The 27,690-nt window shown below is 42.0% G+C and overlaps 2 protein-coding genes across 3 annotated transcripts in view; one reads left to right on the forward strand and one right to left on the reverse strand.

Annotated features, from left to right (window-relative positions):
• Positions 1-10,088, forward strand: part of TRMT112 (tRNA methyltransferase activator subunit 11-2) — a 34,350-nt gene extending 24,262 nt beyond the window's left edge. Inside the window, exons 3-4 of the mRNA XM_082270822.1 lie at positions 9,737-9,829; positions 9,916-10,088. Coding sequence (XP_082126948.1) covers positions 9,737-9,829; positions 9,916-10,017 — 195 coding nt within the window. The 3' untranslated portion in view covers positions 10,018-10,088. The remainder of the gene's footprint in view (positions 1-9,736; positions 9,830-9,915) is intronic.
• A 7,669-nt stretch (positions 10,089-17,757) lies between these two features.
• ESRRA (estrogen related receptor alpha) overlaps positions 17,758-27,690 on the reverse strand; it is a 38,317-nt gene continuing 28,384 nt past the window's right edge. For both annotated transcript variants that reach the window (XM_082269773.1, XM_082269772.1), the window contains 4 exons: positions 27,200-27,325; positions 24,308-24,475; positions 21,571-21,840; positions 17,758-18,874 (listed from right to left, as the gene is read on the reverse strand). In XM_082269773.1, the coding sequence (XP_082125899.1) occupies positions 18,627-18,874; positions 21,571-21,840; positions 24,308-24,475; positions 27,200-27,325 (812 nt within the window). In that variant the 3' untranslated portion in view covers positions 17,758-18,626. The remainder of the gene's footprint in view (positions 18,875-21,570; positions 21,841-24,307; positions 24,476-27,199; positions 27,326-27,690) is intronic.

Raw genomic sequence — 27,690 nt, forward strand, 5'->3', positions numbered from 1 at the left:
CAGGCAAACCTATATTGCTCTCTGCTTATTAGAGATCAGGATCTGTTAGTGAGGTCTGCTCATTGTGCTCAGTATTATGCAATTCATTCTGTCTAGAGAGTGTTTCACACGGGTCCAATAGGGAGGCATTTTGGACAGTGGGAGGAAACTTGACCAATGGATGCATAGGCTTTGATACAGTCCTGGTGATTGGCAGAGACAGACTGTCTCGGTGCATTCTGGGATACTGTTAAAAAGCCAGGAGCACATGTGCTGTGGGGTCTTTGGCTGGTGAGCAGAGTCTTGGAGGGAGGGTGGCGACTGCCTCCTCCTCTGTAGCAGTGGCATGTGGCCTCAGGAGGTCGTCCTGAGGGCCAGAAGAACGGAGCTGAACCCAGAGGTCCAGGAGAGCTGACTAAGGGGGGGAGACACCGTGGAGACCCTGGAAAAACAGTATCGTGAGTACAGGGGGGATCGTTTCAAGGGGCCTGACCTGAGGGGGGCCACACCAGGAGTAGGATAGTCAGTGGATGGGTGTCAGCAGCCAAGAAAGAGGATACTAAGAAGAGTGTCCTAAAGATAAACTTGGTTCATCAAGTCATCTGGAAAAGACTTAAAGCTAAATTCACCTCAGTGGCAGGGTGGATAAACAGCCTGGCTGTACCAAGAGCTAAAAGTCCTCAAATCCTGTGCATAGCTAATTCAGGGTATCCCACTATTCCCTTCTCCCATCCCTGATTCACCAATAAAACCAAAAAACTACTACATACCCCTGGACTGTTTATTGAACGAGCCAAGAAGGAAAGTGAGACTATTAATTGTAAGTGTGAAATCCAGCAGCCCTCAAGGGGGCAGTGCTACACATGCTTTTTTTTTTTGCGGTTCTAATTCTTAGCAATTTAAGTGTTTTTCTGGCACTAGTGGAAGTCGCACTGGGTGACTGGATTACTAGAGAATGGGGATCACCTGGAATATAATACGTTTACACATTTTTACAAGACTCACTTTGAACTTGCTTTATGTTCAATATTTTTTTTGAACATTTTCAATTTGAACTCGCTATTACAACAGAATAATAATGTTTATTTTAGTTTGATTTACTTTTGTGGTCATCTGACCATGATAAAGAGAAAAAAAAACTATTCACCTGAAATTAAAAAACCTATTCGGTTTTGGACGCCTCTGTGCTCCCCTCCTCGGCTAATGTTAGATTGCAGTACACTGAACACCGTATATGGTGGAGATGAGTGACCGTGCCCTCAATGTGAGCTGTGGCAGGTGTGACCTCTCGTCTTGTGCCTAGAAGGGTCGTAAACATATGGAGATTTCTGTTTAGCCTGAAAATGTCATTTATTGTAATGGGATTAGTCTTGCATCATAACCAAACTGAAAAAAATCAAGTGCTGTAAGGCCCCTTTCACACGGGCGTTCCATCCATCCATTTTTTCATCCATCCGTTAGCGGATGAAAAAAGGGGAGCAATACAGTCCTATGGATAAATCCTTCATTAACATCCAAATCCGTTCAGGTCTATGTTTGTTTTTTTTTTTTTTTTTAACTGAACAAGTCTCTGTTTTGCCCGCTTAAAAATCAGAAGTGAACCTAAATGGATGTAAACTCATAAATGGTCTGTTTTTGCATTTGTTTTAGGAGCTGGCACCCACCAGCGTACGAACAACTCACCCCTACTGTCATCGGAGAATTACCCGCCAACAGCAGAATGTAAACAAAAGCTGAAAAAAAAATTTGCATGAGGATTGGGGAGACCTTATGCAAAAAAAAAAAGCGTAAAGTCCACCCCTAAAATCCATACCAGACCCTTAGCCGATCGATCAGCCTGGCAGGCCAGGAAAGGGGGGAGACTACCAGGTTGATGAGGACAAGAGCTTCCTTCCCACCCCCCAACAACTCTGGCCTGTTGGATTGCGGGGGACATTAATATTTTGGAATCTGGAAGCCCCCAGCTTCCTACCAAATTTCCTGAACCCAGAGGATGTAATCTAGCAGCAAAAAGTGGTGGCTCCCTGCTTTGTATGGAGACACACCACTATTTGCTGCTAGATTATATCCTCTGTGTTCGCGCTCTCCTTCGACCCCAGTATCCAAGACCACTGGCTGGCGATTTTACAGCCTATTCGCACACTCCAGTGCGTGTGAATTTGTATAAAATTACTATATCTGATGGGCAGGATGTGCTGACATACCCCCTCTGGTACCTTGGTTTTTTTTTTTCTCTGTATTGCTTTTATTTATGACATGGATTTTGTTTATGCATCACCTTTTTGACATAGGTTACCAACTTCAGTCATACCCCTGATGGAGCTTTTTCAGCCCCGTAACGCATTGGGTGATGTCAACCCTCTGTATCTCATGGTGCTATATACTTGGTATCTCCATGTCTTCTTTTCTGTATTATATCTGTGTATGCTGCTATATATTTCATGTATTAGTGTTTTTATGAATTTATATTAGATAAAAAATCCTTTTTTACACATTTACTATTTTGTGGTGCCATTAAAGTCCCACCCATAGGGGATTTTCTATATTCTCCCCCTCCAACCACAAGTTAATATTTCGATGGATGGTTTGGAGTGTTTACCAGTGACTTCCTTTTAGTCATGAAAGTACTACTGAGTTTTGCAGGAAGCTTTGACAATATTCTTCTTACTCCTAATTTCCATGTAAAACAGAAGGGCCAGCTTGTCACAGTTCTGGGAGCTCAGCAGTTTCTAGTCTGACCCAGTAGATTAACCATCATCCCTAATAACCTGGGAACATACTCCCCATTTGGGGTTTCTGTTTACAGCTTGAGCATCCATGTTCTACATAGGAACCACATATAGTAGTACAAACCTGTATTGGGGGAAAATGTAGGATGCGGTTGGTGAACTCTTCGGTCCAAAAAATGCTAGTTACCCAAATTTCAGGCAGATCCGTATCCAAGTTAGGAGTTTGACTTCACCTGCTGGCTAGTTGTTGTGAGTAAGGGCCCGTACACACGATCCGAAAATCGGACGAAAAATAACGCTTGTGAAAGGATCGGACGATAATCTGATCGTTAGTACACAGCTTACGAGAGGCGATCACGACAGTTCGCCCAATATTAACCGGTCGTGCAAGCATAAAAATTTTGATCGTATTATAACACATCATATGATAATCGTATTATCAGTATGTTGTTCGTCCGAAAAAAATGGTGAGCAGTAGACATCGCATGAGCAGTAGACATAATTTCCCCTCACACGCTACAGCGTGGTTACGCATACCGGAAGCTTTTGAATCCTCGTCCGAGAAAATTTGTATCTTAAGTAACCTCTCCCATTTGCGGATATAATTGAGAGTTCCTAGCAACCAAACAAAAACGGACGGAGAGTCGTCCGATTTTCAGATCGTGTGTACTGGGCATTAGTGGTTGTGAGGGCTCTAGGCTTTTTACTATTGTGCACTTTATGCATGAAGGTATAAAACCTTCTGTGTGCGGTAGCCTCCCCCCGCCCCCACAATACTTACCTGAGCCCCATTTCGATCCTGCAATGTGCACAAGAGTCTTGGCTCTCCCGGGTCTCTCCCTCTTTATTGAGAGCAGCGGTAGCCATTGGTCAATCACAGCCAGTGAGCTAATAAGGTGAGACCGGGGGGGGGGGGCAGAATCTGTGTGGATGGACACACGGAGCAGCATCTCGGATTCAGAATGCTTTGGAGTAGGCAGGGGGGAGGGGCCTGGAGTGCCAGCGGGGGACCAGAGAAGGAGGGTCAGGGCTGCTCTGTGCAAAACCATTGCATAAGGCAGTATAACATGTTTGTTTAAAAAAGCCATAAACAGCCAGGTAATGAGCATTTTCAGTGCTAGTTTCAATAGCAGCCTACCTGCTTTTTTTGTAGGCATGCAGTTTAAAACATTTGCCATTTATTATATACTATCTGGGTTTATTGCGATCAGTCCTAGAGCAAAAATTTAAAATGACAATAAAAGGAGTATTGCTGCTATCATAAACATCCACACATTATTTTTCAGATACTTTTGGTGCAGGATATACATTGGGGGGAATTTTATCAATCTGGCTCCAGATTCTGATTGTTCTACTTTTGATAAATTCCCCTCAATATGTACAGAACAAAGAGAAGTCAGTGGGGGGAATTCAGTGAAGTCCTAACAAACCTATAATGGTGGTATTGCCCCCTAAAGTGGGCTGAAACCGATTAAAAAAAAAAAAAAACTCCTTGCTGCCTGCTTCGGTAGTTTTACCAACACGTGTGGCGGATTCAGATTGTTCTGGATAGTGAAACTTTTACATAATGGTACTATTACTGCAGCCAGTTCATAAATAGTTATTTAGTTGATGGATAAGAAAACCGGAGGTAATTATAGGATAAGTTCACATTTCATAAACGTATTACACCCATACTCAGGGTGTAACATGTTATGAACGCACCAGCACCATGTCTGCTGGCAGAATTAAAGTTCTGTGAATGGCAAACCACAACTACCGACATCGTTGGCGCCTGTCGGGTCGTAGTTCTCGAACTACTGCGACGCTGTTTAGCCTTGTTGTAGTTCATTGAAAGACCTGTCAGTGTGTAACTGAGTTCCCATATGAGGTACGAGCACACAGCTTTCACACCCTGCATAGCACCCACAATCTGCTGATCATGGGTGCAATGCTTTGCAGACTCCTCATAAAAAAAAAAAAAAAAGCACAATTTTTTTACCTGCAAAAAGACGTGCATTTATTTTTTTGAAATGGTGAACTTACCCTATAAAGCAAAGGTTTACCCATTTTTCTGTGTTCCACTCTCCTGCCACCATCTACTTGCAAATTATTAGAAAAAACATTTTTTTTTTTTTAAAAGTAAAATCTTTTTTTTATATTTTGTACACAGCCTTGATGCGTCCTAGGTTAAAATGACATAAGTTCCTCTGTGCATGCACACACACTGCAGGTCTTGGGCACATGAGGCATGTGCCATCACATAATGCATGAAATGTACCACCCTAGGAGCTGTTTGTGAGATGTCGCGCATTCGTGCACACGTTATGGGAGCCTGTGCAAGAAAACGGTCAGACTTTTGGGGCATGTGCATATGCACTGGAGATCCCGCACATGTACAGACACTCTGCAAGCATCTCTGCCAGGTCCCATAGCTCCTCTTATTATTTTTTTTCTTCAAATGTTGCTTTTGGTTTACATTATATATACAGAGACATAGGGGGCCTATCTACAGAAACTGCTGTCCTGTCAACCCCCATCCATCTTACCATTTGCAGTATGGTGTGGAAACTAAAGCTGGATACACACTATAAGATTTTCTGAAGACTTTTTCCTTCAGATTTGCCTTTTCTATATAGTGCGAGGGCCTGCCAGATTGCATACAGATTGAAAGAGTTTAGGTTTGACCTCATATTATCTGGTTTTGGTAAATCTAAAGGAAAACGTCTTCAGAAAATCTTATAGTGTGTGTGGCCCTTAAGTGTGTGCCTCCTAGCAGCTGCTTTGGCCCATTCTGTTTCACTGTATTTATTGGTTTTATAAATCGGCGTAGGAAATCAAAAGCAAGCCTAAACATCCCCTACAGGGTTTCGATCATTGCAATCAACTCTATACAATAATTTCAAAAGGTAATGGAAAAAGACAATATTCCACGGCCTACTCAGTTGCCCCCCAGCGTTGTCCATCTCCTGCAACCAACCCCAGAGGATGGCAGCTGTAAAAACAAGAAGAAAGAGGAACCAGAAAAGAGAGTAGAGGGGAATAAGGGAGGAATAAAGCCTAGAGAAAGGGAAGGAAACAATGCTTCAGTCCATTAAAACTGCAAGCAAACCATGCACTCTTTCTTCGGCTGCAGCAGCGCAAATAGCAATGAACCCTAGTGCAAAATATCCCCCCTCCCCAAAAAAAAGGGGGGTGGGGATTGCTTTAGATATTTGTGTTTCTTTTCTTTCAGGACAGGATACATTAACTACTTTTTACACATTGTATCATTGTATCACACATTTCATCAGAAATCAGAATAATAGGTGGCACTGTTCTTTTTAGGCTTCGTACACTACAACCCCTAAACTTGCGTTTTAGGAGCTTTTGGCATATTTTTTGCCAAAGCTCCTAAACTCAACTCCATAAGCCTGTGTGTCCATGTACACATAGGCTTTTAGGATAGTTTAGGAGCTGCTGCGGTTAGGGGGCAGTGGGGGGGGGGGGTCAACCTCCCTCTCCTGAACGCTGAAGAATCGCGTTAAGGATAGGAACGTTTTGGCCGCCAGCTGCAAAACTATTTTGCCGTGTTTTCTCGCCACCATAATAGGCTATTTGTACATGAAGCCTAAGTCCTTAGCATTTAGGTCTTGCTTTGTGGTCCTTGGTTTAAACGTCGGCCAGGACGCTATCTGCATGGAGTTTGCATGTTCTCCATGTTTTTATGTGGATGTCCTCCCAAATAATACGATTTCATTCTTGCTCTAAAGACACGGTGGGCTTATTCGCTTTTGTCCAAATTGGCCCTAGTATGTGTGTACTTGGCTGCACACATGTGTGATCACATTCTGCATGCTAGTCAAACGCTTCAGTAATTGGGCAGAGTTGAAGAAAGACCTGGTGGCCTACCCAGTAAAGGAGAAAAAAAAAGACAAGGACATTTTTACTGGAAAGGCTGTCAAGTGCATGTGACATGGTGCACAGAAAGTCTGATACAACTGAATGGACACACTAATATATATTATACACACACTGTTAAAAAAAATTAAAGGAACACTTTGAAAGCACATCAGATCTCAGCTGGAAAAGTATCATGTTTGATATGTATACTGATATGGACTGGGTAATGTTAGGAACTAAAGAATGCCACATCGTTTGATGGAAATTAAAAAATGACCAACCTATAGAGCAGTGTTTCTCAACCTTTTTTCAGTCAAGGCACCCTTTAAAATTATGGACAGTCTTGAGGAACCCCATTTAAAAATGTAAGAAACAACTCTAATAGTTTTACATAATGCAGCAACATCCACACGTAGGACACCCAACGTTAGCGGTGATTTAATCTTTCAAAGCAAATTACTTTTGCACACTGGTACTGACTAGTATTCATGTTTCTCGTCACTTGAATTATCTCAGCCAATGTCACCCAAGTGCTGAGGGATAGGAGCACAGGAGGGTCAAATCAGGATGCTGTGGAGGTACTTCATCCTTCTCAACTGATGACGTCATTGGTTGTTAGGATGCCATTGTCTAGAAAGTCGTGAGGGTTGCATAATGAAAACCTGTGGCTTTGTGTAATTAAGAGGCAGGCTTCATCCACCTGCTGGTTTGTGTACAATTTTTGATCAAATTTTAAGCATTTTGCCAAGGCACCCCTTTAAAGCGGTTGTAAACCCTTGGAAAAAAAACACCTGCAAGACAAAGGCATAATGGGCTAGTATGCATCGCATACTAGCCCATTATGTGTAACTTACCTTAGAACGAAGCCCCGACACGGACCCCCGGACATCGCTGCGGCGCTGCCATGATCCCTCGCCGTCTCTTCCGGGTTCGGCGGCTCCGACCCGGTGCTTGGCCGGAAGATACGGCTCCGGCGCGATGATTGGCCGGAGCCGCGATGACGTCACTCCCGCGCGCTTTCCAGCAAGCTCCCGGCAAATTAATTGAAGGTCGCCCCGGACCTTCAGAGCACATGCGCCGCTCGTGAGAGCGGCTGCATGCACTGTCAATATCTCCTAAACCATGCCGGTTTAGGAGATATTATTTGTACCTACAGGTAAGCCTTATTATAGGCTGACCTGTAGGTAAAAGTGTCCAAAAGCGGGATACTACCGCTTTAAGAAACCTCAAGGCACCCCAGGGTGCCTTGGCACAGTGGTTAAAAAAGGCTGCTATAGAGGGCTGAATTTAAAGACACCGCAAAAATCAAAGTGAAAAAATGATTAAGCAGGCTAGTCCATTTTGCTGAAATTTTATTGCAGCAACTCAAAATGCTACTCAATATTTTGTATGGCCCCCACGTGCTTGTATGCTTGCTTGCCTGACAATGTCGGGGCATGCTCCGAATGAGATGACGGATGATGTCCTGGGGTATTTCCTCCAAGATCTGGACCAGGGCATCACTGAGCTCCTGAACAGACTGAGGTGCAACCTGATGTTGTTGGATGGACTGAAACATAATGTCCCAGAGGTGTTCTTTTGGAATTAGGCCAGGGGAATGTGGGGGCCATCCAATGCTATCAATTCCTTCATCCTCCAGGAACTGACTACATACTCTCGCTACATGAGGCCAGGTATTGTCGTGCACCAGGAGGAACCCAGGACCCACTGCACCAGTGTAGGGTCTGACAATGGGTCCAAGGATTTTATCTCGATACCTAATGGCAGTCAGCATAACGTTCTCCACGGCTTCTCCAGACCCTTTCACGTCTGTCACGTGCTCAGGGTGAACCTGCTCTCATCTGTTTCACCAATTCTGGTGTTCAATAGCAAATGCCAATCGAGCTCCACAGCGCCAGATACGGCCCACTAGAGGACGTCAGGCCTGCTGGCCACCCTCATGAAGTCTGTTTCTGATTGTTTGGTCAGAGACATTCCCACCAGTGGCCTGTTGGAGGTCTTTTTTGTAGGGCTCTGGCAGTGCTCATCCTGTTCCTCCTTGCACAAAGGAGCAGATACCAGTCCTGCTGATGGGTTAAGGACCTTCTACAGCCCTGTCCAGCTCTCCTAGAGTAATTGCCTGTCTCCTGGAATCTCCTTCATGCTCTTGAGACTGTGCTGGGAGACACAGCAAACCTTCTGGCAATGGCACATATTGATGTGCCATCCTGGAGGAGTTGAACTGCCTGTGCAATCTCTATAGGATCCAGGTATTGCTTCATGTTAGCAGTAGTGAGTGACACTGACCCTAACCAAATGCAAAACTAGTGAAAAACAGTCCGAAAAGATGAGTAGGGAAAAATGTCAGTGGCCAAAACCTGTAAAACCATTCCTGTTTTGAAGGTCGTTTCATTGTTGCCCATCTAATGCACCTGTTGTTAATTTAATAAACACCAAAGCAGCTGAAACTGATTAACAACCTCTTCTGCTATATAAAGTGATTGTAAAATCTTGTTTTTTTTTTTTTAAAACAACAAACCTCTTCTACTTACCTGCTCTGTTGCAGTGGATTTGCTGGGAGCAGCCCAGATCCTCTTCTCAGGTCCCTCTTTGCAGCTCCTGGCCCCTCTCTTCAGTTGAGTGCCCCCACAGCTAGCAGCTTGCTATGGGGGCAGCCGAGCTGCAGCTCTGTCTGTCCATTCAGACACGGATCTGCTGCTCGGCCCCTCTCCCGATTGGCTGGCTGATTTTGACAGCCATGGGAGCCAGTGGCGCCGCTGTTGTCTCAGCCAATCGAGAGGGAGAGTCGTGGACATCGCTGGACAGAGATCTGTTCAGGTGAGTATTAGGGGGTGCTGGGGAGGCTAATATACACAGGCTTTTTATTTTAATGCATAGAATGCATTAAGATAAAAAAACCTGACTTTACAACTCCTTTAACTGACTTGATGCCATACTGATTAAAAAGTGTTCCGTTTTTTTTTTTTTTTTTTGGAGGTGTATGTATGTATGTGTATGTATATGTATATATATATATATATATATATATATATATATATATATATATATATATATATATATATATATATATATATATATATATATATATATATATATATATAAAATATATATATATATATATATATAAAATATAATATAATATACATTTTTTTTTTTTTTTCACACAGCTTGGACATGGGTCTGACCTACCTCGAGAGCTTCTGTCTGGATTTGAAAATGATGAGGAGTTCCTGAAAAAAGTTCATCATGTGTTACTGGAGGTAAGGTAAAACAATTGGTACATATTATGGCAGTGAGTATCTAATTTTTTCATATTTTAGATTTCTTGTGCTTTGTCTCTTACTAGGTTGAAATCATTGAAGGTGCACTAAAGTGCCCAGAATCTGGAACAGAATTTCCCATTACAAGAGGAATTCCCAACATGCTCATTAATGAAGAGGAATCCTAACAAACTCTTCTATAATCCTGCAATGTAAATATTTCTTCCACCATGTTTTAGTCTCATTAAATGTTTTGTTTTCCTGTTCTTGGTTTGGTATTCTTGGCTTCTCTGGGGATGAGATCAGTAGAATAAGAAAGGAGGTAAAAAATAATGAACACACAAGGAAATCTCCCTGATGTTTATTGCAGTCCAGGCCTTTGGAGCCATATCTGTATACAGTGATCTGTATAGAATATACATTTCTAAGCAATGAGGTATATTACATATGCACATTATTCTATATACAGAGGGTTGCCCAGCACAGTCAGGGCCAGAAGAGTCAAACTGTAATGCGAATACAGAGGCATAGAGAAGAGGATTACACAGATGAAATTTCACTAAACATAAAAGACAAAAATTAATTTATGGCCCACTGACATGTGGGTCAGCGTTAATTGCAACTACAGAACTGATACAGGCTGCTGCTGGCACAGAGGATGAGAAGATAAGAGAATGCTGGCATTCAAGACGAAGACTGAGACGCAGTACAGGGTACAGATGAACTGACAAAATATAATCATCCTGTCCAAATCCTATAATGCTGCTTCAACCAACCACTTAACCTTACAAGATATATTTCTGAGCAAATATTTGGCCAAAAACCTACAGCTAATTATTTTCAGACATTAAAAATGTAAAGTGCAGTACCCATAGGAACCAATCAGAATCCACCATGTACCTGTCAGATTATAAATAGGGCCTTAGGTTACAATAAGATTGGAACTCTTCTTTTTCTAACCATGGTTAATGGGTATCTTATGTTTTTGCAACCTAAAATACTTTGGTATTTTAATCAAGAGTACCATTTAATGTAGTCTTATACTGTAATGATAGTCAAATTGCACTTAAAAATGCTAAGCTCAAGAGGATGTTTTCCCTCAAATCATTTCTAATCTGTTGTGGCTGGAGGATGCAAGAGCCATGGAAACGTACAGCTTGCTGCTATTAACAGTTTAATTCCGCACTTGAACTAAAATTGACAGTGTAGTGATCCCACATTTGTTCTTCCCATGGCATCCAAGGTTTTGGTGTATGAGCCCCTGGGGAAAAAATATTTCCCCATTTTTAAAGTGCATCTGTCGAGACCTAATTACAGGATTTACAATTGCTGTTCTCTACTTTTGAGAATGTTGGTTGCCTGGCTGCCATGCATTAGGTTCTATGTTTTCTGTGTTGCTGATCCAGAACAAGTTTAGAAAATTCAACAGATGATTAGTCAAGGTCTCTAAGAAGTACAACCAGGCAACTCGCAGTTTCAGGAGGCCAGCAATAGAACCCCCCCCCCCCCCCCCCCATACTTTTTTTTTTTCATGACAGTTAACATTAAAGGCAGGCATTGTACTTGTAGGCTTCCTCTGTGGAAGAAAAATATTCTAAGTGAGGTTGATGACACAATTGCAGTCCCAGAATCTCAGCAAAAGGATGGCAATGTCACCTTCTATAGCATGGAAGCTGGGAGTAAAGCCTCGTACACACGCACCGATTGTCGGCCAACTTTTGTCCAGTGTTGTTGTGTTGGTTGAAATGTGCTCTAGACTGCACACAAATTTTTTCGGCCAACAACAACCAACTTCAGAAGTGATGTCATGTTCTGGTTTACTTTTCGTGTGTTTTTTCTTCTGAGCATGCCCAGTCTTGCTCATCTGATTTTTGTCATCCGAAATCTGTACTGACTGACGTAAAATCTGCCGTTCTGTTGACGGCCAACAAAAATTTTATAGCATGCACACCAGATTTTGTTCGTCCGAAAAGTCGCAGTTGGTTGTCGGAAGCATCATACTAACAAGCCGAAAATCGGCCGATCGGACGTTGGCCGAAAATTTACGGCCAACAATCGGTGCGTGTGTACGAGGCTTTAGGCAAATGTTTTTTGTTTTTCCTCCCCTCCACAGGGCAATCATGTGGCAATGTGCATTGAGAAAGGGGGGCTGATATAGTAAAGACCTTGTATTTTAGCACAAAGTAGTCCCAAACCTCCCAAAGCTTCTAGCAGTCTAACCAGTTCTATTTAAACACCTAATGCTTTAGATAATTTGCATGAAAATGAGAAAAAGGGATGGTTACTTATATAATCTCATTCTAATATTCAAAGGGTAACTCCACTTTCAGGGCAACAAAAAGCTACAAATGTCACACAAGTCATATTGCAATGGATTGTTAATAAAAAATGACCTTTCCTTTTTTAATCTGCAGCTGCTGTAATTTTCTGCAAAGTGCAATATGGCAGCCTGGAGGCGTTCTGTACACAGATGTTGCACTGACAATTATTTGATGACACAAAATTGGTAAACAATACACGGGTGCCAAATTGCTGCAATTTTTTAAAAATGTTTTCATCTGGTAGTGATGGAAAACGCTGCAAATTGCCATAAGTATGGCTGCATGTTACTTCTATTCATATGTGGTAGAGCTGCACGATTCCGGATAAAATGGGAGTCTTTGATTTTTTTTTTTTTTTTTGCTTAGACTAAAGATCACGATTCTCTGCGTAACATCTTTTTACATTATACAAAAAAAAATTGGGCTAACTTTATGGTTTCGTTTTTGTAATTCATTGAAGTGTATTTTTCCCCAAAAAATTGCCTTTGAAAGATCATTGCGCAAATACAGTGTGACATAAAATATTATGACCACCATTTTATTCTCTAGGGTCTGATAACAAAATATATGTAATGTTTGGGGGGGTCTAAGTAATTTGCTAGCAAAAATATGGATTTTAACTTGTAAGAAAAAGGCTTAGTCTTTAAGTTGTTAAACTGACGTTCATCCCTTTGATCTAAAAGAACCAAATGATATAATGTTTCTTTTTATTTCGGGGCTGAGCAATATTGTGATAAACTTTTGCCAGCTGCTTTTTTTTTTTTTTTTTTGACCGCTCTGGAGCACAGAACAGCTCTGCACTTGTTTAACATGAATTGTGAAAAAGCTGGATTAAAATCATTAGGGGGTTGAATCGGGATTGATTTTTTTTTTTTTCTTTTTTTAACGATTAATCGTACAGCTTGAATATCTATCCTAAACCAGGTTTGTAGGGATAGCAAAAGTCATGTGAGACTTTTCCAGGTCACTTTTGCACTCTGAAAAGTTTCATGAATTTTGTAAGATATATTGATCAGATTTATATTTCACTAGTATTTATGTCCTTAACATAATTTGTTATTTCTGTTTCCTGTATGTTTAGCTGAAGGTGTTAAAATTGTTAAGAGATACATGGCTTTTATAGTTTTGCTTTGTTCAGTAGTAAAAATCAAGGTACTGGCTTCAAATTTGGGCAAATCCTGTGGTATAATTCCCTTTCTTGCAGTCTGGGAGACTTCTATGCTTTCTGGATGTGTCTAAAATTGCTTGGCTATATTATGGGGACACCTAGTGGCCAATATCAGCATTGCTACGGTTTATATAACTTCTAATTGCATAGTATTTATCCTACTGTGAAGGTCATCTTCAGTGAAAACCAGTAGATCCAGAAATAGGAGAAGCTGAACATATGTTTACATCTTAAAGCAGAACAACAGTAAAAAAAAAAAAAGTGTCCAGAAATTGTTAAACAAAAAGCTGCTTTTTCTGTAATACCAACCCAGTGCTCCCTGGCGCAGTTCCTTTCAGCTCCTAAACATCTTTGGCCAGTGTCATTCAACCCACTTCCTGTGCACCAAGCCTGTCCCAGAGTTCTTAGATATAGTGGTGCCCAAGCCCAAAGGAATTAGCAACCCTACCCCAGGAGGAGGAGAGGAAGGACCTCTGTGGCATCATTGGACAAGCCTGAAGACTGCAGGATTTACAGATAAGGATTACATATCACCTTTGTAAAAAAAATAATAGATGCACATATTTTTGTTTCAGGTAAAGAAAAGTGCATTTATGTTTTTTATTATGAGCCTGCAAAGCACTGCCCCCACCATCAGCAGAGTGCATGTGCAATGTTGGGGTTCTTGTAGAGCACATGTGTCAAACACAAGGCCCGCTGGCTGAATCCGGGCCATTTCATGTGGCCCTTACACCTGTCCTAGAGCTGCAGTAGAGGTTTGGGCCTCCTCCAGACCCTGCACTTTCTGCTTCCTAGCTCTGCCCCCAGCTTCTTCCCAGCAGCAACACAAGGTAAGGGTTTGCACTTTGATGTAAGGGAGGGTGGGGGGACTCTTGACATCTGATGTAAGGGGGTTGGGATAATCAGGACTTCTAGTATTCCAGATACAACCGGCCCTGTGAGGGCAATCATAATGCGGCCCTCGATGAAGTTGAGTTTGACACCTCTGTTGTAGAGAGTCAAGGCTGTCTCCTCGTGGCGGCAGGCAGTTAAAACCCTGACAGGAAGACTCAATGAACTACCTAGAACGCTCAATAGGGTCCTGGTAATTTATTGAGAACTACAAGCTGACAGTGACAAAGGCTGTCTGTTTCACATTCACAGAACACTGTGAATGAATGATGTGGCCAGGCAGGCTGAACCCTGTACAGCCGCTGTGTGCATGTGTTTTTTTTTTATTATTGTAACGGGGTGGGGGGGAGAGAGATCCCCCTGCTTGCTGTCAAAATGGGAGCTAGGGGCGGAAGCTGGGGCAGCCGAATATGGGTGTAACATTTTATAAAAGGTAAATTTATCCTTTAAAAAAAAAAAAAACAGATTTGCAAATACCTTCAGGTGCCTATAGCTCAGGATCTGCTAAAGCACTTACGGCTTAGCATATGCAAAATTCAGGGAAAGTCGCATAAAAATGAGCAGTACATCCAGAGATACAGGCAGCTGAGACTTTTCCCATAAAAGTTGACTTTAGCACTACCTTTTCTTACTTTTTGAAGCCTCTACATTGGCTATAATCTTTGGAACCACAAAGGAGAATCAAACAGAAAAGCTCAACTTTAACATAGGGGAAGAAAAAAAATAAATGTAAATACAGTATAACTTCAGGTGAATGGTTATTTTTCTGAATTTACAGGTTATAGTCACTTAATGCTACTTATGCATGTTAACAATATTCACAGCCTGCCTTGTCCTATGTTTATAACATGTTTTAAAGGCCAACCTTATGTAAGTTCATGGAGAATTTGGGGGGGGGGGGGGGGAGTAAACAGTGTAAATTACACTCCCCTTCATGTCTACAATTCACCACTTTAAATCACAATTCTAGCTCCTGCACTAATAAAATCCATAGCATTAGGCCTCAAGCACAGTGGACCCCCCCCCCCATACACCTTTGCTCCTGGCAGGAAACAAAAGCACCTCAAAGCCATTTTCCACACGCGTGTATACCCATTTCAGTGTTAATGCATACTAGTGTCCAGAATAATTTATTCTGGCCATTCAAATGCATCTATACACATTTTTATGACCAAATCCACCTCTTCTAAAAGCGCTGATTCTGGGTTTTTTTTCCCAAGCCTGTAAACACCTATGTGTTCATGGACACATATGCCAATATAGAGGTGCTTTTACAGGCTGAAAAAAAGGCCAAATGCCAGTAAAAGTGGCATATTTATTTATTTTTGTTCAAGCCCAGTGTGCGGGAGGCCTTAGATGTTCTGACAGACCCGATGCTGCTGAAAAGAAATTGGGGCAAAGGCTGGCAGCAATGACAAATGGTACTGCAAACAATTTCAGCACCTGTTCTCTTTCCTCTAAATTAACCTAGCAGGACCTGGATGGCTGTCAGTTTATAGAGTATATACAAGAAAACACTTGTGAGACATAAAACCGATAACCACTATTGACATTTACCAATAAAGGGAAGGTATTCTCTTCTAAACACGACTTCCAATTACAACTAATTGGAATCTATGTTCTGGTTTGACTGCAGCAAAGCAAATCCTGATTGGTTCATAGGGGTTACTGCACTTAAAGGCTTACCATTCGAAAAAGGAACTCTAATGAATACAGCATCTCACCAAAGTGTGTACACCCCTCACATGTTTGTAAATATTTTTTCATGTGAAAACACTGAAGAAATGACACTTTGCTACAATGTAGAGTAGTGAGTGTACAGCTTGTATAACAGTGTAAATTTGCTGTCCCCTCAAAATAACTCAACACACAGCCATTAATGTCTAAACCGCTGGCAACAAAAAAAGAGAGTACAACCCTAAGTGGAAATGTCCAAGTTGGGCCCAATTAGCCATTTTCCCTCCCCGGTGTCATGTGACTCAGTGTTACAAAATCTCAGGTGTGTTAAATTTGGTGTTATCACTTTCATTTTCTCATACTGGTCACTGGAAGTTTAACATGGCACCTCATGGCAAAGGCAGAGGATCTGAAAAAAAAAAAAAATAAGAATTGTTGCTCTACATAAAGATGGCCTAGCCCTAGGCTATAAGAAGATTGCCAAGACCCTGAAACAGAGCTGCAGCACAGTGGCCAAGACCATACAGTGGTTTAACAGGACAGGTTCCACTCAGAACAGACCCGTCCCAGAAGGAAGCCTCTTCTAAAGATGATGCACAAGAAAGCCCGCAAACAGTTTGCTGAAGACAAGCAGACTAAGGACATGGATTACTGGAACCATGTCCTGTGGTTTGATGAGACCAAGAAAAACGTATTTGGTTCAGATGGTGTCAAGTGTGTGTGGTGGCAACCAGGTGAGGAGTATAAAGGGAGTCTTGCCTACAGTCAAGCATGATGGTGTGAGTGTCATGGTCTGGGGGCTGCATGAGTGCTGCCGGCATTGGGATCTACAGTTCATTGAGGGAACCATGAATGCCAACATGTACTGTGACATACTGAAGCAGAGCATGATTCCCCCCCCCCCCCCTCCCTTCGGAGACTGGGCCGCAGGGCAGTATTCCAACATAACAACCCCAAACACACCTCCAAGACAACCACTGCCTTGCTTGAGAAGCTGAGGGTAAAGGCGATGGACTGGCCAAGCATGTCTCCAGACCTAAACCCTATTGAGCATCTTTGGGGCATCCTCAAACGGAAGGTAGAGGAGTGCAAGGTCTCTAACATCCACCAGCTCCGTAATGTCGTCATGCAGGAGTGGAAGAGGACTCCAGTGACAACCTGTGAAGCTCTAATGAACTCCATGCGTGTTAAGGCAGTGCTGGAAAATAATGGTGGCCACACAAAATATTGACACTTTGGGCTCAATTTGGACATGTTTACTTAGGGGTGTACTCACTTTTGTTGACAGTGGTTTAGACATTAAGGCTCCGTTCACATGTAGGCGTTTTGGGGCGTTTTTCTGCTCTAGGATCAGCTCTCAAAACGCCCAACAAGACAAATCCTATTCATTTCAATGGCCCCTGTTCACATCTGAGCGTTTTGATGCTGTATACAAAACGCCCAACGCTCAAAAAAGTACATGAGCTTCTTTTTGGGCAGATTACAGGCGTTTTCCATTGGTCTCTATTCAATCTAAAAACGCCTGCACAAAAATCGCGGTAAAAAACGCACGAAAACGCTACGCTCAGGTGTGAATGTAGCCTAATGGCTGTGTTGAGTTATTTTGAGGGGACAAATTTACACTGTTATACAAGCTGTACACTCACTACTTTACATTGTAGCAAAGTGTCATTTCTTCAGTATTGTCACATGAAAAGATATAATAAAATATTTAAAAAAATTGGAGGGGTGTACTCACTTTGGGAGATACTGTATATATCTTCATGTTTTTTGAAAAGTGGAATGTTCAGGTATCCAAACTGCAAATATTATGCTCATTCAGAAAGACTATCCCCAGCTCTCCGATGGGGTAAATCTCTTATAGAGGGCTAAAAATGTGCACAAGTGTCACAATACAAAATCTACATTGTATTGACCAAAAGTGCAAACCCTGTACAATATTCCACTTCCAAACCACATTCTTTGAAACTGTCGAATTGGTAAATTGAACAGAAATCCTGTTTTAAGCAAAGGAAAGGGAATTCAGAAGCACAATAGGAAATCGCTTAAAGCAAACAGCACCTGCAATTTCAAATCAATAGTGTTCTTAAAATTTATATCAACTCAAGTATTTAAAAATGCTCTCATACAGGAACAACATGTTCCTAAAACAGTACCATAGATCCTAAAGTAATCATTTTCAAGACATTAAACACATAGATTGTCACTAAATAAGATGATTTAGGCATATTTTCACTAAAAAATAAAAACAAGTAACTGGCTTGTAGTCATACACAATAAAATACAGTAAGAGAAGATGAGGGACACAAACCAATAACTTACTTTCAGCAGTTATATGATGTGCCCTATTGCTTACAAGGAGCAGCATATGGCTCAAGGACTCCCAGCTCTCTTTGCGGTTCCTATCCCACCATGGGATATTAACACATTGCTTAATTAAATAGGAATAAAACAAAAACACTGATTTTGTTACATAGGCTCCAGGGAAGACACCCCTTCCCATCAGTCACTGTCCCATGGCTTATATCTTAGCTGTGCATCCAATAACTATGCATTTTGCTTCATATGTCTGTACCAATCTTGTGGTATCTTCCTTGTTAGTCTGTAAGGAATTCCAAGAAGTATTTGTGCATAAGAAACCCTTAAATGTCTGACCCCCCCCATACATTCATCAAATCGTCTTGCTTTGCACATAGTTAGGAGATTACAGGAGACTCCTGCAATTAGAATGCCTCCATTTTTAGTCCATCATAGCCTCCAACATCTCCAGAAAAAGCTTGTGCATAGGGACAGTCCCCTCCTCCCGCAGGGCGTGGAAGTGCTGAAGGACACGCCCTGCAGTTTGACGCAGTAAGGGGAGTGTGAGAAGCAGTTTTCCATCACGACAGGGTTCCTCAGGGTGACGACTTGATTCGTACTCGCTAAGCGCCTCTTGTAGGGCATCGCGAAGACGAAGAACAGCTTCAGGATCTTCAATGTGTACAGAGTCTGTGGAGATAAAGAACATGCGTTAGATAATACACATATAACACGCATCATAAGGGGGGCACAGGCGTTCCTCAAACCTGTCCAACTGCTATACAAAAATCCTGTTTGGTGGGTATATTACATCAGATAAAAGGTTGTTGCCTGTCTCATATCTATATGATAAATTCAAGGAAATCTGTAAAGCCAGACATTCGACAAGGTGCATCTAGTTGCTTTGCTTCATAAGTAAATCACTAAACCAGGCTAGCATGTACATATTATAGCAGGTGTCCCTACTTTTTATATGCATACATTAGCGAAGAAACTTGACCATGCAGCCCATCTTTCTTCATGTGCCTCCTTATTGTGCATCTTGAAACAGTCACACCACATGTTTTCAGAGAGTCCTGTATTTCACCTGAAGTTATTTGTGGGTTTTTCTTTGCTTCCCGAACAATTTTCTTGGCAGTTGTGGCTGAAATTTTAGTTGATCTACCTGACCGTGGTTTAGTTTCAACAGAACCCCTCAATTTTCACTTCTTGATTAGAGTTTGAACTCTGCTGATTGGCATTCTCAATTCCTTGGATATCTTTTTATATCCCTTTCCTGTTTTATACAGTTCAACTACCTTTTCCCGCAGATCCTTTGACAATTATTTTGCTTTCCCCATGACTCAGAATCCAGAGACGTCAGTGCAGCACTGGATGAAAGATGCAAGGGTCTGTCAGGAGTCCAGAAACTCAATGACCTTTTATACACACACACTAATTGCAAGCAAACAGATCACAGGTGAGGATGGTTACCTTTAATAGCCATTCAAACCCCTTTTTGTCAACTTGTGTGCATGTTAACAGGCCAAAATCACCAGGGTATTTAAACTTTTGATCAGGGTAATTTGGGTAGTTTCTGTTGTCATTATGATTTAAAAAGAGTAAATGCAGTTGATTGATAATAAATGGCTTCAGCCAAACACTAACCAAGAGTGAAAGAAAAGTTTTTGTGTTAGCATTCATATTCTCGGAAAAATGGTCAAGAAATCCTAAATTCTGCCAGGGTATGAAAATTTATGAGTACAACTGAATCATTCACGGTATGTCTTGACCTGTATACCAGTGATGCCAAACATACTGAAGAATACACTTTGGATTTACATGCACTTTAAAAGCACTGAAGCAAATAGACAGCATGCCTGTGAGGCAACTAGCAATTTCAGAACTGTTCCAGTTCATTTCATATTGTGTAAGCTCTTCACTGTGTTAATCTATGAAGCCAGTGGTTTAATGTATGTACTCTTTCTTTTTAACATTGGAGGCATTTGTAACTGTTTAACCACTTGCCGACCGCCGCACGACTATCTACGTCGGCGGTCAGCCCCTCACAGGCAAAGTGACGTAGGGCTACGGCACTAGCTTGTGAGGGTCTAGGGAGCGAGCGCGCGCCGCCGGAGGCGCGCTCCAGCTCCCGCGTGGTCATGGACCCGATGTCCGCCGGTCACTCTGCGATCGGCGGGGGAGAGGAAGAAAGTCAGGCGGCTTGTGTAAACAAGCCGCCTGTCATTCTCCCCTGTGTATGAAGGATGATCATACGGTTCTACTATGTAGAACCGTTGATCACTGTTTATACATCTGAAGCCACAGGGACACACACAGCCCCTCCCTTTCAAAAAAGTTAACCCCTTCACTGCCAGTGTATTTTTACAGTAACAGTGCATATATATAGCACTGATTACTGTAGAAATGTCACTGGTAACCCCAAAAGTGGCAAAAATGTCAGTCAAGGGTCCGATCTGTCCGCCGCAATGTCGCAGTACCGCAAAAAAAAAAATCGCAGATCGCTGCCATTACGCGTTAAAAAAAAACAACAAAAATGACAAAAATCTTTCCCTTTGTCAGTAAACGCGATAACTTTTGCGCAAACCAATCAAAATACGCTTTTTGCGATTTTTTTTACCAAACATATGTAGCATAAAACAAATTGGCCGAAAATGTAAAAAATTTTGATTTTTACATTTTTTGGGGGGGGGAATTTCATATAAAAAAAATGTGAAAAATATTGCTATTTTTGCAAAATTTACGCTCTTTTTTTTTGTTTATAGCGCGTGATCAAAAAAAAAAAAAAAAATCGCACAGGTGATCAAATACCACCAAAAGAAAGCTCGGTTTGTGGGAAAAAAAGGACGCCAAATTCGTTTAGATACAGCGTCGCACGACCGTGCAATTGTCCGTTAAAGTCACGCAGTGCCGAATCGCAAAATACCCCCTGGTCAGGAAGGGGGTAAAATCTTCCGGGGCTTAAATGGTTAATAAAAATATATCTTACTTTTAAAGTGGTTGTAAAGGCACAAGGTTTTTTTTACCTTCATTCAATGCATTAAGGTTAAAAAAACCTGTGTAGCAGCCCCCCCCCCCCAAAAAAAAAAAACTTACCTGAGCCCCTCTCAATCAATGTCTCCCCTGGGGCTTTCACTCCTAAATGGCCATTGGCAGCTGCTTGGGTTCCCCCAGAGCAAGCTGCTTGCTGTGGGGGCACCCAGCAGGAGTGAGGAGCCAGGAGTGCCGGTGTGGGACCCGAGAAGAGGAGGATCAGGGCTGTTCTGTGCAAAAACCAACTGCACAGGGCAGGTAAGTATAAGATGTTTGTTATTTTATTTCTTTTTAACCAAAGGTTTAAATATCGCTTTAAGAAAATAAGCTCACAAGCCACGAATTCATCTTACCAGAATTTGTAAGGGTGAGGGCCTTCAACATAACATATTCCTCTCTTTCCACACGCAATGCACGATACTTGCGCACCAAATGAAGAACACAGGAACAAAGGTCTGAGAGACGGGCAGAGCGAGATGATTCCTCATCTAGAACAAAATCCTCTGCAAACACAACTTCATCTTCATAAGGAAGGGAACGAAATACCACCCCAAGGAGGAGAACCTCCATCCAGACACTTTGCAAGAGACTCATCTGGTCTGATAATGACAGCGAGGAAAAACCTGTGAAAGGACAAGTTCCAGTCATGAACCTTTATCCACACAGCAGCAGCAAGGGGAGAGAAACATTTACATCTGTGCATATTTATACATGAAGCCTCCAAAAGCAATGTGTATTCTTCCATGACAGAGCAACTATTGTGAGATAGGAGCAAAAGAAACCATAAATCCACACAACACAATGAAAGGCGGAGTCCAGGAAAAACTTTTTTTTATTGGTGGAGGGGGGAAAAAAAACAAAAAAACTTTTGTCCGTTTTTTAAATGCTGTCTGCCTTCTTGTTGAGGATAGTTTTTTGTAAAATATTAATGCTAAGTTCACACCTCTGCGTGTGGCTGCAGGAATCGCATCTGTTCCTGTACCCGTAGCTAAATCACGCTGCTCTTAGAAGATGCCTGGGGCTCCCACGCATCTTGGTGGGCCACAGGTTAGTGGGTGCAGGAACTGCAGGGAAATCGCATGGTCAAAAAGTCCATGTGATTTCTCTGCGGACAAGTTTTTGAAAAGGTTCATTCTTTTTTTTAACGGAAATGCAGGCACAGGAGCCCATTCATTTGAATGGCTGTGAACCTAGCGTAAGTACTGTTTATGTCCTAATACAGGAGTTTTCTCAACCCTTCCTGTTTTGTCAGACAGCAACACTGGGACATGAAGAGAGGGATAATTTCCCTAAGGGGGGAATATATACAGAATAAATCCTGACAGCAGTTGTTTCCTTACTTTCCTCTTTAAGATGGAACTTCCCATCACTTCCTGTTTTGTCTGACAACCCTCAAGTAGACAATAAATAGGCAGACAACGCCCAAATGGGGACATACATAGTAATACAAGGTTAACAAATTTTACCCCCTACTCAACTCACACAAAAAAAAAAAAATGAAGAAAATGGTTTTGGCTGGGATTCGGCATTTAAGTGTATATAAAGCCTAAGGGCCCTTTCACACAGTCCGTCCGTCGGACGGTTTCCGTTTATCTCAGGGGGGGATCGATCCACGATCCCCTGCTGAGCAGGAGAATGACAGCTGTTCTCCGCGCTGTGTGCGGAGACACAGTTGTTAGTTCCCCATACATCTCTATGGGGGAATCGGATGGGAACGGACCGTCAGTCCGTTTTCATCCGATCCGATGGACGGATGGAAAATAGGGTTTCCATCCATCCAGATTTGACGGATCGGATGTCAGCGGACATGTCTCCGCTGACATCCGATGCCCCATAGAGATGCATGGGGGGACTGTTCAGATCCGCCCAAAAAACTGACAGGCGGATCTGAACGGACCGCCTGTGTAAAAGGGCCCTAAAGGTTAGAACCTCTTTCAGATTATTTTATTGCTGTCTGTGGAGAGAATTGCTCTCTTTTGGTAACCATTGTCTCTAGTTCCAAAATAACATTTTTGATTTGTAACAGAACAGGTTAGGGGAATCTTCCTATTGGGATACCTGTTCCGAAGTCAACTGTCCAAAAATGGATAGCCCCTCGCTTTGGAGAGATTTCCTCTTACTTCCTAACTTGTCTCTGGGACAGGAAAGGAAGGAAAATCTCTGTCAACAAAAGAAAACAGAATTCTTTACCCTTTCCCTACTCTAAATCTACTTTTGGCTTCGCATACACTTCAAGAAAAGCATCTAAAATTCTTTGTTTTTCTGGATGCTCTGCGTGTCTCCCACCTCATTTCACATAAAGATTCAAGCTTTTGAAATTCTAAGGAAGGAGATATATGTATATACCTTTTGTAACCCTGAGCACAGTTAAAAACTCTCTTAAGGTCCTTTAACACGGGCTTTCCGGCCAGCGGACTCAGTTTTGCTCGATGGGGAGTGATCCGCTGATCCCTGCTGAGCAGGTGGATGACATGTCTGTCTCCGGAGATGGACTGTCAGATCCCCACTCTCCTCTATGGGAGATCAGATGAAAACAGACCGACTGTCCGTCAATCCTATCCTCCAGACGGATGGAAAATAGGGTTTCCATCCGTCTGGATTTCACAGACAGGATCAGACCGCATAACAGCGGGTGTCAGTTGAGATGTCACCACTGACATCCACTGCTCCATAGGGGTGCATGGAGCATCCAATCAGGTCCGCCTGAAAAATTGACAGGCAGATCTGATCGGAAAGCACATGTGAAAGGGCTCTTAGTAACTATTAATACAAATCAGATATTCAGAAGACCAAAACCTATTCCCTATGATCTAATTAATGATTTAAGTGCACAGACCAGTTCCCAATCACTAATGCAAAACCCTTGGCTGTAACCATTTCCCCAGAATCTGGTTTGGACTGCCACAATGCTCTATATTATGAAGCACATTATATCTGGCTTCCAAGCCACTGCAAAACTGACACAAAGCCTCAGGGTGACAGCAAAACAATTCTTGTTGTGTTAGCTTTAAAATTATAGGTTGAGCTTTACAGGTCAGAGAACAAATCAAAAACTAGTCGGAGATGACCACCAAATTAGTACTTGCTTACCTGGGATGTTCTTGGCCCAGCTAATGATGATGACAATCTCTCGGTCTGCAAGGTCACATAAAGTGCTCATGGATTTCAGGTAGCCATCAGGAAGTGCTGGATCTGGCATTGCAAACAGCTTATCTGGCTCTGCTACCAGGAGGTGAGATACTACAGTGTTGACTGGAGCTATGCATCAGACAATGCAAGAAATGAATGGAAAAGAAGTTAGTTTATTGTAATTTTGTTTCACCTAAAACAGGTTGTTTTACAGTAATTTCACTTTGAAAATAGTTTGTGTCCAGGTTATGAGAATTCAAGTTTTACATATTTTAACAAGCAGAAAATTTGTTTTTAAACAGGCCATCACTAACCTCTGTAGCAGCCAACACTGTGAAGTAATTCATCCTCAAACTTTCATAGCACTGCAGTCATTCTATCAGTAACTCAGCTAACTGTGCTTCCCCCTCCCATTAGTGACTCAGGGTCCTTCCAGCTTTATAATCTCAAATGTAAAACACACAGCAGGAGCTCTAGGACTGGTGAGCAGGATGAGCTTAGCTGGCCTAGACAATAAGTTCAGAGCTTTTGCTGTGAAATGGAAGGATGAATTACACAAGAGTGAATGCAGCTACAGAGGTCAGCGAGACGTGTTATTTATCACTTAGGAATATGTAAATACTTGGATGTCCATCTGCTGGCCACAGATTCAATATCAGTGTTTTACCTCAGGAAAAGTTCTCCTTAAGAAAAAGAAATTTTTGCAAATATTCAAAATGTAATTTTTGTCATCTCAACAAAAGTAGAGGGCATATCTTCAGGTGAAAAACGGTCAATGTTGGGACTGCCAGTCAGTCTGGGAAGATTTCCCCGGGCTTCATTTTGTGTCCCTGGAACAAGACGTGAAGGGAAATCCCCCCAGAGAGAACACGGATAGCAATAAAATCTTACTCTCTTCACACTGTGCATGCGCATTAACATGCATCGTGTTAAGGCAGCACATACATTTAGAATAGGCTGCCACTGCTTAGCAACAGAACAAAAATGATCTTGCACTTTTTTTTTATGCAGTGCACCACAGTGCATTGTATGTACATTTTGGTGAGCTGCGGTGCTTGCCTGTTGGCATCTACTGTACTGTGCATTGGAGTACCATTCTAAACAAATGGCCCCGCATTGCAGAAAGTGGCATACCTTGCAGTAAGGTGCTGAAAAACATAGGTGTGAAGCAAATAGGAATATCCTCCTGATGGGCACCTGTGATGCTGGAAGAACAGAGGCTACCTAAGAATTATCACATGTGCCAAAGTCCTCTGCTGCTTCTACTCCAGTAGTTTTATTCTTAAAGGTACTTTTACATTTTTTAACTGTCACACATTTCACTAATAGATGTCTGTTAGACAGCTAAGCCTAAATGGTTTCTTTTGGGGTTTAGGTTTTAGGAAAAAATATTTGAATAGAACTATTACACTGATGGTATCATTTTTTTTTTGGGGGGGGGGGGGGGTGCTAGGGTATAGGAACACAAAGCACTGTTCCAGTCTGCACTGTAGATAATGAGTGGGCCCGGGCAAATGAGCAGCTGCAAAATACCTATTAAGCGCTGCAAGGATTGTATTTATCACAACTGACTTGTCTTACACTTTATAAAAAAGGTAAAGTTGCCTGGACCTAGCTATGCTTTAATACCTACCCTCCCCAACATTTAACGTAACCATCAAAATTAACCCTTACACTTTAATCCGCTTATGCAGAGCAGACACAGACTACTCTCATCCCCTATTGATGGACGACCGGATGCCTGTCTGTTTTCACCCACCTGTCCTCCGATCAGATCAGCTGGATGGAAGGGGAAGGGATCCCCATCCGTCTTTTTGGAAGAACGGATTGGATGTAGGTGGGTGTAAACAGACACATGACTGTTTACACCCACCGCTCCATAGAGAATGGGGGTTTAGATTGGGTCTGCCTGAAAAACTGACAAGCGGACCCAATCGGACCATCCGGGTAAAAGGGGCCTTACACTTCACCTAACATTTAAAGGGTGTCTAACATTTAACTCCCTCTTCCCCCACCCTACTTAACTCTTAGGATAACATATTTCCTCTGTCATGAGAAGAAACTTCTTGCAATGATGGGGCATTGTTAAGTTGAGAAACACTGAGAAATATTATAACATGAGAAGAAGTCAGCAGACAATGCTAACCTGAAATATACAAGAAGCCAGGCTGTAGTGTTTATATAAAAAGGACCCCAAATATTACGACCAAAGAACATATTGGCATTAAAAACCTGGCTATAAAAAAAAAAAAAAACCTGGCTATATATACTGAATTTTTTTTTTTTTGAGCAGGTGTTCAAAACAGTGAGCATTTCTTTCCAACACCAAGTCACCCTTTAAAGTGTTTGTTACCCCAACATTTCACATTCCTGATATGTGCCTGCTGTACCATATACTTGTATGAAAACGTATCTGGTTCCCTTTGTATTGCTTCCTTTGTGTGAAATCCCTGGTGTTCCTGTCAGTCCCTCTGCTTTCCTATTTAAAACTGACCACACTAAGCAGGAGAGCACATCATGGTCAGTTCACTCGCTATGCTGGGAATTCAGCCTGCTCTCCTCCAATGATCAGATTTACCCTGAAATGTTCCCCCTGCACAGCCATTCACTGGGAAGCACAGCTGTTTCTCCTCCCCAAGCTTTAATGCAGCTGAGAACAGAGGGATCAAAAAATGGGGAAAAAAAAAAAAAGGCGTGTGTGTATTTATATATATATATTTATTACATATATACATACATACATACATACATATACACACAAATGTTTTGCTTTTCAGTTCCATTTTAAATGGAATGGATTGTTTTACATTGTGATAGTTTACAAATCACTTTATATTATAGAGATGATCCAACCTTGTTTCTTGACTCCTGTTGTTGAACTTTGATGGGACTGTCCCCCCGGGGTATACTGCAGAATATCTCCTTCTGGTCGTCTCTTGTATTTCTGCCGGCCACCTCTGACTCGGTCCAATCGCACACCTGCAGATTAATACCAATAATGATTGCAGTTTCCCTTCTAAATTAATATTGCTGAAATGAGGACTACAAAATATTCTACAATTCAACATTCACGCGCCAGAGCATAAGTCCCGACACTGTTGCTGCCCACATTTAAAGGGATACTAAACCCTCAGTTTTTAAACACTTATCAGCTGATTCGCTCATTTAGAGGGTTATCTTTGAATCCTTGCCTATGTTCCAGCTTAAAGAGGAAGTAAACCCTCCTCTGACACTTTTACCTATAGGTAAGCCTATGATAAGGCTTACCTATAGGTACTGTAAATATCTCCTAAACATGTACCGTTTAGGAGATATTTACCTTACATGCAGCCAGTGACGTCACT

This window comes from Pelophylax lessonae, assembly GCF_965119305.1.
Source record: "Pelophylax lessonae genome assembly, chromosome: 10".
In the NCBI taxonomy this organism is placed as follows: Eukaryota; Metazoa; Chordata; class Amphibia; order Anura; family Ranidae; genus Pelophylax; species Pelophylax lessonae.